This window comes from Orycteropus afer, unplaced genomic scaffold (assembly GCF_000298275.1).
Source record: "Orycteropus afer afer isolate SDZICR_OR568_19922 unplaced genomic scaffold, OryAfe1.0 scaffold00192, whole genome shotgun sequence".
Taxonomy (NCBI): domain Eukaryota; kingdom Metazoa; phylum Chordata; class Mammalia; order Tubulidentata; family Orycteropodidae; genus Orycteropus; species Orycteropus afer.
This window is the reverse complement of record NW_006921779.1, coordinates 5,815,816-5,826,068: the sequence shown is the minus strand read 5'-3', so window position 1 is coordinate 5,826,068 and position 10,253 is coordinate 5,815,816. Positions and strand designations below refer to the sequence as shown.

The window sequence follows — 10,253 nt, the reverse complement described above, 5'->3', positions numbered from 1 at the left end:
GGGATCGGGCAGTGTTTCGTTCTGCTGTGCATGGGGTCGCTATGAGTCGGAAACGACTCGACGGCACTTAACAACAACAACAACAACAACAAGGCCATACTTCCACATGGCAATGACCAGCTGGATCTGAGCCTTCAGTAAGGGCTTATGCCCTCTGGTTTACCAAGCCCCACACAGTTTTCTTTCTTTATGTTACCTGCCTTTGACAGAATTAGTCTCTTAATACTCTCCAGGGAGATGCTCACCACCTAGTGAGGCAATCTACTCTAATTTGTAACAGAGCTCACTAAATTTTTGCACTTTTAGCTTCTACAGAGTTTAATTCTCATTAGTTGTATGAAACAACTAACCTTTCTCCATCTAGCTTTTCCCCTAATACTAAGCATTTTCTGGATAAAGATTTTTGCTAATCATTTAATTAAAGGCTCCTTAAACATTCTAGGTTTGTGGTTAGTTTTTGTTTGTTTTGTAATCTAAATTGTTTTTCAATCCAAGCCTGATTTTGGTAATTAAAATGGAGCAGAAGTAAGTCTTGGATGGGTGACCCTACAGCAGCTCCAGTTCCCCTGGGCAAGAGAAGGCAGTAACCACTCCCTCCTACCTGCATCTCCACCACTTTTCCTTTGCTGCTTGGGCTGAGTGACCACTCATAGCTGGTAATGCCATGGTCATCAGTGCTCTGGTTTCCAAAGAGGGTGATGGAATTTTGGGGCAGAGTGATCACTTGGTTGGGGCCTGCGTTGGCCACAGGGGGGTAATCCACAGCTTTGTTCACTGTCAGGTTTGCAGTGGTTGAGTTCGTAGCTCCATCAGAATCTACTACAGTCAAACTAACAAGGCAAAGAGAAGAGAGCAATCAGGGATAGGCTTAAGGAAAGAGGAATAAACACTATAAGACTAAAAATCAAGACTAAAAATTATTGAGGTATTTCCTTCTGGAAAGGCAGAGCATAATAAAAAATGCTCACATGGACTGACAGTTTATGATGTGTACTGTTCCAAGCGCTTTTGTTGTTGTTATTTGCCATTAAGTTGGACCCCACTCATAGCAACCCCTCCTTGGGTTTCTGAGGAGGTATTACTATGGAAGTAGACTGCCCAACCATCCTTCTAAGTGTTGTACACCTCATTAAATCCTCACAACAGCTCTATCAAGTACTACCCTTATTTAACATATGAAAAGACTGAGGCAAAAGGAGAGAAAATCACTTGCCTAAGGTCATACAGCTTGAAAGTTGCATAGTCAGGATCTCAAATCAGGCATTATGTCTCCAGAACCACTCTGCTATGCTGCCTCCAAGTATCAGTGTGCTGGGATGGGACCTTTGTAAGACACCGTCTGATACAGCCCTCATAACAACCATATAAGGTATGTATCATAGATTACACATCACAGGAAGAGTAATTACAAGGAACCTGCCCAGGGCTACATAATGAGCCAAAATGCAAGCTCAGTTCTCTGATCTCAAAGCCCAGAACCAAGTCTGAAGAAGAAATAACCCATAGCCCCTTTTCCTGTGGGGTTCAAAGAAGCTACACTGAACAGAGCAAGCTCTGTATGCAGCAGGCTCTCCCTCTCCATCATCCTGTTGTGGCTATGGACCTATGCACCTAACACAAGAATCAATGTCCTGGGTGGACAGCCTCTGGGACAGATGAAGAGAATTGCCCCTAGTAAGGCAGAAGCTTAAGATGAAAATGAGTTCTGTTTACATTAGGTAGATACACTCCTTGGAGAGAACAATCATAGGAGAATAGAAGGGCTGTGTATGCACAGGGAGACAGCTCAGGAGGCAGAAGTACATGGAGGGAAGGACACAGGGAAGAGGTTAACTATGGGGAGGAAGTGAGAGAGAAGCTGTTGCATTGCAGGAAATCGCAGTCAATGTCATGAGATGAAGTATATGTGAGCTACTGTATGAAAAGTGAATTTGCTCTGTAAACTTTCACCCAAATCACAATTAAAAAAAGAAAGAAAATTAGTTCTTCTACACTGCCACAGTCCCCCAGCTTGTCCCAGAGTGAAAGAGGATTTGCAAGGGAAAAAGTTCACATATAAGAGAAGGCTTTGACCTAAATGATGCCTTCCAGCTGAACAGCCTAACTTCTCTTGCCACCTCAAAATAGGAGCCTAAGCAAGCAAGGAGCTGTGAGCTCTTTACATTTTGCTGACAGAAAGAGAAAAAGCATAGAAAAGATACATAATTGGTTTGAATCTCACCACCCTCAACAAACCAAGTCAGCTATCTGTGGATTTTTATTTTAAAAATTCCCTTTTCCTGAGTATGAAGGGATGGACACTGGGAGGAGGTAACTATGGGGAGGAAGTGGGAGGGGATCTGCTGCATTGTAAATTTTGGTCAATGACATGAGACAAAGTATATGTGAACTGCTGTATGAAAAGTGAATTTACTCTGTAAATCTTCACCCAAATCCTAATAAAAAAAAAAAAAAAAGAAAAGAGAAAAAAAAAAAAAATTCCCTTTTCCTATGGTCTAAAGGAGACTTACAGTATTATAATCTTTTAATAAGGAGCTCTGGAGATTTTTAGTATTATAATCTTGGGGGGGGGCACACAAAACACAAAACATCAGAGACACATATATGCACAAATCAGCAAACATCTGAAAAATAAAAATCCATAGAAATTTTGCCTCTATTCTGTTTCCTTGTTTTTACAAGTTCGTTACACATCCTACTTCTCTCTTAAAACAGAACAAAAGCAAGTTACAGACAAGTGCCAAAATGGCAGCTGCCATTGCTCTTTTACCTCAAAGAGCCTCCTGCCTGCTAGCAGGATTCCCGGAACCAAATGGCAGCTGACTACAGGGCTGAAAAGAGGCTACTGTCAAGTGTAAAGTGGAGGAGAGGAAAAGGTGAGAGAGCTGCAATCAGACTGGATGTTAAGAGGCTGACCCAATCCAATCCCACTGTTTCATATATAAAAAATCAGGCCTAGGGCCATGTGATTCTCAGCCTACATTACCCTGAGTGATACAGTGAATTATTTGGTATGGGTTTTCTAGACATAGACTTTGTAACTCCCACCAGATTACTGGATGGGACCATGCAAAGTGGGTGTGTAAAACTCTGATGTTGTTGTTTTAAGTTCTGTCACTCTGCCAGGCAGAAAGGAGGATCTCACTGCCATCAACAGAGAAGAGTTGGAGGTAAAGTGGAGTACGTCCTTGGACCTGAGATCCCTGGCACTAGACCTCCTTGGCTGAAGAGACACCTGGCAGAGAGAAGCCCAGCTGAGAAAGACACTCAGCTAAGAGATGGTGGCAGAGGAACCAAGAGGCAGGAGACAGAGAAGTGGACTTTCCAGTCCATGGAGCGAGAAAACGGAGTATCCTTGGGCAGAAGGCTTGCTGGTGGATTGGGGTGCATGTAAATGTACCTATCAGCAGAGCTAAAAGAGCTTTGTAACGTTTGCCAGAGCAGGACAGAGGCCAAGCCAAGGGCCACAGAGGCGAGCCTAGGGGCATAGCACAGGGAAGACTGTCTTGATTGAAGAACTGTATCCTGAGTGTTCCTGAACCTGAATTATAACCTGTTACTTCCCTTAAAAACAACCAATAATCCTGACTATTGCCTGTGAGTTCTGTGTGGCCAATGCAATGAATTACCAAACCTAGCAGAGAAGCAGTGCGTGCTGTGGGAGGAAGGGCTGGTGCGAGAACTGGTAGAAAGGCTGGAGGGTAGTGGCATGTCTGGGCTCACTGGAATAAGCCTTAGGCTGCTGTGGCTGATTCTGTCTTCCTCCTGTAAAGTCAGAAAAGGTCAGAAAAAGCTGTCCCCACACCCTTTTTGCACCCTGCAACCAGAACTAGATGGTGCCTGACTACCAATGCCAACCACTCAAAAAAGGATCAGTGCAAGAGATCCTGGATAGAGTGGCAAAAACTGTGAAGCAAAACTTAAAATCATAAAAAAAAAAAAGACCAGGCTTACTGGTTTGACAGAGACTGGTCAAACCCCCTCAGACTATATATAGGTCCTAGTCACCCTTCAGGTCTGGAATTGAACTCACTCCCATGGCTTCCAGGCAAGCAATAGATAGGCATATAAGGTGAACATTTATACCAGGTATATACACTCCTTAGAACAATCAACCATGGGAGATCAGAAGGGCAGTATTTGCACAGCTCAGAGAACAGGAATGCATAAGAAAGAAGGACACAGGGAAAAAAGTGAAGGAAGTGGAAGAGATCTGTTGTTACATTATGAGGACTATAATCAATATCATGAAAACAAAACGTGTATGAACCGCTATATGGAAAATGAATTTGCTCTGTAAACTTTCACCCAAATCAAAATAATAATAATAATAAAGTTTAAAAAAAAAAATCAGGCCTAGTCAAAAAGAATCACTCCCAATATCCATTTCACCCAAAACAACTACAGGCTAACACTGTGGTTAAAAGCTCAGACTGTGGAGTTGGTGTGACCTTAACCTCTTCATGCCTAAATCTGATCTGTAAAATGAGAATAACAGTACCTGCTGTAAGGATTTAAAAAGATACTGCATGCTAAAAGTTCTGAACAGCACACAGTAAATGTTTAAGAAATATGAGTTATTATTACTATTTAAAAAAGGGTCAATCTAGCCCAGGGTAAATTTCATAAATAGGAAAATCTCTATATTAGAAATCTAAGGTAAAAGTTAACTCAAATTTCCCTCTTAAGTCAACGTGAATACTCCAATCTTGTTGTCCTGGCAGCTACCTTTCATTCACCTGAAGTCTTGAGTTGAGGGGGTGCTCTTAAGTCAGAACTTGTGTATTTATTTATATGGGAGTTGCTGTACTAGGATACTTACCACTATAACCCTGGCAATGTATTAAACTTGATCAATCTCAGATCCAGTGGGAAAGAGAGATACCAATGAATAAAGTGCCACATCAGGTTGGGTGCCACAAAGGCACTAAGGGCAACAGGTAAAGAGGAAAGACATATTCTCTCCTCTCTCGAAGGACCTCAGAGAGCCTTGTGGAAAACTGAGCTGATCCTTAAGGATGGACAGAACTTCAACAGACTGAGAAGGGCATTCAAAGAAGCATAAACAAAATATGTATGGTCAAGAATGGAGTCGAATGAGGCCTGCCTTGGGGATTAGAAAATCTACATTGAGGTCCCAGCTGTGTGACCCTAGGGAATTTTACTAAGTACACTCTGAGCCCCGTTCTTCTCAACAGTAAAATGAGGACATACAGTGTTTGCATGATACTACTGTACAAATGCTTTGTAACATACAATGAATTATGAAAATAAAAGGATTATTCTAGAATCAGGGTCATTGTCAAACTCTTATTAATCACCTTCTAGAACGTCAACACTAGTTCTCAAAAGGACTTTATTTGAATCAAATGCTCCAAAAGGTCCCAATAGAAAAAGAGATTATGAAGAAAAACATTCTACAAATCATATTCAACCAGATCATTGGTCAAAAGTATCAAAAGTTGAGGAAGCACCTCCCAAAAGGAAGGACACAATGAGAGTAGGTTCCTTCTAGATTTTGCCTAAGAAGAGACAAAGGATGATGGACTCTTTCACTTAATTTAACAGGCTTTCTAGAAAATTTTGGAGATCTGCCATGTAAGGCTTTGAGCAGGAGGACTATGATAAATTCTGATGTAGCAGGCAAGAACCCTTTACCCTAAAAAATTATCACTGTTGTGCTCACAATCACCATAGATCTTAAAGAACCCAAGGAACCAAAGCCTGCATTATCAATAAACTCTACAATGAATTTGGTATTTGTCTGAGTTGCTCCTATAAGAATGTAAAAACCCATAAGGAAAACAATGGCCCATGGTACACTTGAGGCTAGATCTTTATTTACCTGAAAGTGTAGTTTCCAGGGACGAGCTTACTTAGTTTTAATATGGCTGTATCTGCTGAAATCTTCTCTTCTCTCAGAGGTCCCTTAAGTTCCTCCCAATGATACTGGACAATTTTATCATCATCAGTGCTCTCTTGACCATAAAGAAACATCAGTTACAACATAAAAGCATTGAGTCTCAGTACTTATCCAGTTTACACAAAGCACGGCAACTATTCAGAGATCTGAGGCTAGAAAAACTTCATGAAATTACAGACTGGCTCTCCAGAGTGTTCTTTCCTAGGACTATTGGGTCATTCTGCCGTTCTACGAATACTCCACTGAATGGTTTTCCAAAGACTCCAACACAGGCAACATCTGGTTAAGATGCTACTATATAAAAAAAGGAAAATCACTAACTCTTAAACACATGAAAAGACACTCAACTTCACTTAAAATAAATGTAAATTAAAATTACACTTGAGCATGGAGGGATGGACACAGGAAAGAGGTAACTATCAGGAGGAAGTGGGAAGGGAGCTGTTGCATTGGGGTAAATCGTAGTCGACGTCATGAGATAAAACGTATGTGAACTGCTATATAGAAAGTGAATTTGCTCTGTAAACTTTCACCTAAACCACAATTTAAAAAAAAAATTACATTGAAACACCATTTTTCAATCGGCAAAAGATCAAAGTTTAATAACACATTATATAGGTAAAGGTATAGAGAAATAGGTACTCTTGTAAGTCATAGTGGGACCATAAATCGATACCACCTTTATAAACCAATTTAGCAATTTTTATCAAATATTAAAATGCACATACTCTTTGCCCTGCAATTTTTATTCTAGAAATTTATCCTATATATGTACTTGCACATGTATAAAGTGTCATATTTATAAGATTACTCATGGTACCATCATTTGTAATACCAAAAGACTTCAAATAATCTAAACGGTCATCAACAGAAATTGATTGAAAACTAAGTAAATACTGACAGAGTGAAATTATACATCCATATAATGGAATGTTATACAACTGTTAAAAAACATATATAAAGAAGCATTTCATATGTTAATTCAGAAAATGTCTCCAACTTACAAAAGCAAGCAATGTGTGTATAAGAAGGATAAAAAATATACTGTATTTTCTTATGTATGCATAAAATATCTTTGGAAGGATGAAACCAGTAATACCATCTTTGGAAGGATGAAACCAGTATCACCACTGATTGGCCCTCTGAAGGAAAACCAGGTAGCTGAAAAGACAGTGTTTCTTTTCACTGTATACCTTTATATATTATTTAACTATGACCTATTCAAAACAATAAAATAAAATGATACTATGTGAACCTTTGCTACCACTCTCAATCACAGTGCCCTTTCCAACTCTTGGCCTCCTATTCTCCTAGCCTCCTCTTTGTCAGAACCATCAACATGAAATGCTTAACTCTGCTAGAGATTCCTCTACTGAAGTAGTGACTGCCTCTGCCAAAAACCACTGCTGAGTGCCAAGACAGTCAGGGTAACTTGAGCATTTATGGGTCTCAAAAGAAATGAAGCAAATATTGGTGATAAGAGGCTTGAAACCTACACACACATGGCCAGGATCAATGGCAAAGACTCAGAAATTCTCTCATATGACCCAGCAGATAATATTACTCCAAAGAGTAAAATGTTAAATGAGCCCAAGTGAGGCTGTGGAGCTCATTCTGTGGGTCTCCCTGGGAGAAGGTTGACAAGAATCTTGTTAAGGAGTGATGGCTGCTGAGAGTTCTTCAGTCAGGCCTCTCAGTTACTTACCTTGCTATGAGAGGAAGGAGCTTTGTTTCTGTAACTGAGAAGGCAGCTCCATCTAAGCAAATCTGAAAACCAGTGAGCTTCAACTAATATAATGTTAAATACGTGCATAATTCCAGAAATACTGCTTCAAACAAGCCACATTAAGGATTTTTAATAGGGACTGTCTGGTTTATTACTTCCTAATCAGTTTTTTCAGATGGTTGGTCTTCCCACAACATGGTTAAAAATGGCCTAAAAAGAATGCAGACATAGCTGGCCCCAAATCTTCTATTAGAATACACAGTTAGTGCTCCTTTAAATAGCATGTTTGGACGAGTACTCACGACTGCCATCAATGACTGTAGAAGTGGTTGGCAGAGAGATCTCCTGGAACTGTGGTGACACGATGGCAACAGGAGGCTGGTTCTTACGGGGCTCTGCAAGAAAGTGCCCCAGAAGAAGAAATCAGGAGAGGGGCTTTATACATTACAGAAAAAACAGACCATATCTGAGTGGGTTATATATCAGTTTCCATAACACAATTGATGGTTGAACCTTACCAAATGGGAAAGTCACAAGGCCAAGTTCTCATTCCAACTTAAGACACTTGGGAACGTAAAAGTCTTCCAGACCTGACCATTCCTAAGACCACGCCCTGTGTATTCCTTCAACTCATGAGCTATCTAGTCCACAGAAAGTACTATTGCAGTAAGTGGCCACTTTCAGGCAAACCTGACTAGAGGTAGACAACAACAAAGATTTGTGTAATAAAGACCATGGCAAGAAAGTCATTCCTTGGCACAGACAGTACTGAAAAGATAATGGATGATTTCTCAACCATCCTAAGCTGACTGTATGAAAGGATTATGCCTGAGTGAAGGAAAGGTTACAAATTACTCTGGTCTACCTAAATGACTGCAAGCTACAACCCAAGCGGCCTTTTCTTTAACAAATTATCGATCTTATTCAGGAAGCTAACAAACACATGAAGAAATGATCACAATCATTAGCCATTACAGAGATACAAATCAAAAAAAGAATGAGATATCAACTCACCTCAGCACTAATAGCAAAGTTCCAAAAAAACAGAAAACAATAAATGTTGGTGAGGGTGTGGAGAAACTGGAACTCTCATACACTGCTAGTGGGACTGTAAAATGGTGCAACCACTGTGGAAAATGGTATGGCACTTCCCTTAAAAAAGCAAGAAATAGAAATACCATATAATCCAGCATTCCCACTACTAGAAATAAGGGCTGTAACACTAATAGATACATGCAAACCCATGTTCATCATAGCACTATTCACAAAAACAAAAAAATGGAAACAACCTAAATGCTTATCAGTGGAGGAAGAGATCAACAAACTACGGTATGTACACACAATGGAAAACTATGTAAAATTAAAGAACAAAGATGAATCTGTGAAACATCTCGTAACATGGATAAACTTAGAGGCCATTGCACTGAGTGAGGAAGCTCTGGTAGCATAATGCCTAAGGCACTTGACTGCTAACCAGAAGGCTGGTGGTTCAAATCCACCAGCCACTGCTCAGAAGGAAGGTTGGGCAATCTACCTCCATAGTGACAGCGCCTCAGAAACCCAAGAAGAGTCGCTGTGAGTCAGGTCCGACCCTACTCGACGGCACATAACACCAACACCACCACATTGAGTGAAATTAGTCAATCACAAAAGGACAAACATGTGACCACTATCATAAAAAGTCACAAAAATCGTTTCACAAAGAAAGAAATATTCTCTGATGGTTACCAAGGGTGCACCTAACCCAAGCCATGGTGTTTTCAATTGCCTCATACGCATATGAAAGCTGGCAATGAATAAGGAAGACTGAAGAAGAGTTGATGCTTTTGAGTTGATGCTTTTGAGTTGCGGTGCTAGCGAAGAATACTCAAAGTAGCATGGACTGCCAGGAGAACTGAAAAATCTGTCCTGGAAGAAGTACAGCTGGAATGCTCCTTGCAAGTGAAGAACAGCCAGACTTCATCTCATCTACTTTGGTCATGTTGTCAGAGAGACCATTCCCTGGAGAAGAATATCATGCTTTGTAAAGTGGTGGTTGTTGTTGTTACGTGCCGTTGAGTCAGACCTGACTCATAGCGACCCCTCCGTGCGTTTCCGAGGCAGTATCACTACAGAAGTAGATTGCCCAATCTTCCTTCCTGGAAATGGCTGGTGAATTTGAACCTCCAGCCTTCTGGTTAGCAGTCAAGTGCCTTAGGCTCTATGCTACCAGAACTCCTTGGTAAAGCAGAGGGTCAGCAAAAAGGGGAAGGCCCTCAATGAGATGGGTTGACACAGTGGCTGGAACTATGGCTCAGGTATAGCAAGGATTGTGAGGCTGGCACAGGACCAGGCAGCAGGACCAGTTTTGTTCTATTGCTCATAGGGTTGCTAAGAGTCAGAGCTGATTTGATGGCACCTAACAACAACAAGGGGGTGGTGGGTGTTGGGCAATCCTACTTCCGTAGTGATACTGCCTCGGAAACCCAAGGAGGGGTCGCTATGAGTCAGGTTTGACTCGACGGCACATAACAACAACAACAACAACAACAGATTGGAAAAAAATATTCATCAATGACGTATCTGCCAAGGAACTTATCTCTAAAATTTATAGAAATATCCAAT

At 40.8% G+C, this 10,253-nt stretch overlaps 1 protein-coding gene across 1 annotated transcript in view; it reads right to left on the bottom strand.

The window, feature by feature from the left end:
• Positions 1-10,253, bottom strand: part of KIAA0319L (KIAA0319 like) — a 170,255-nt gene that overhangs the window by 32,634 nt on the left and 127,368 nt on the right. The window contains exons 7-9 of the mRNA XM_007947661.2: positions 7,952-8,044; positions 5,846-5,978; positions 602-830 (exon numbers count right to left, since the gene is read on the bottom strand). Coding sequence (XP_007945852.1) covers positions 602-830; positions 5,846-5,978; positions 7,952-8,044 — 455 coding nt within the window. The remainder of the gene's footprint in view (positions 1-601; positions 831-5,845; positions 5,979-7,951; positions 8,045-10,253) is intronic.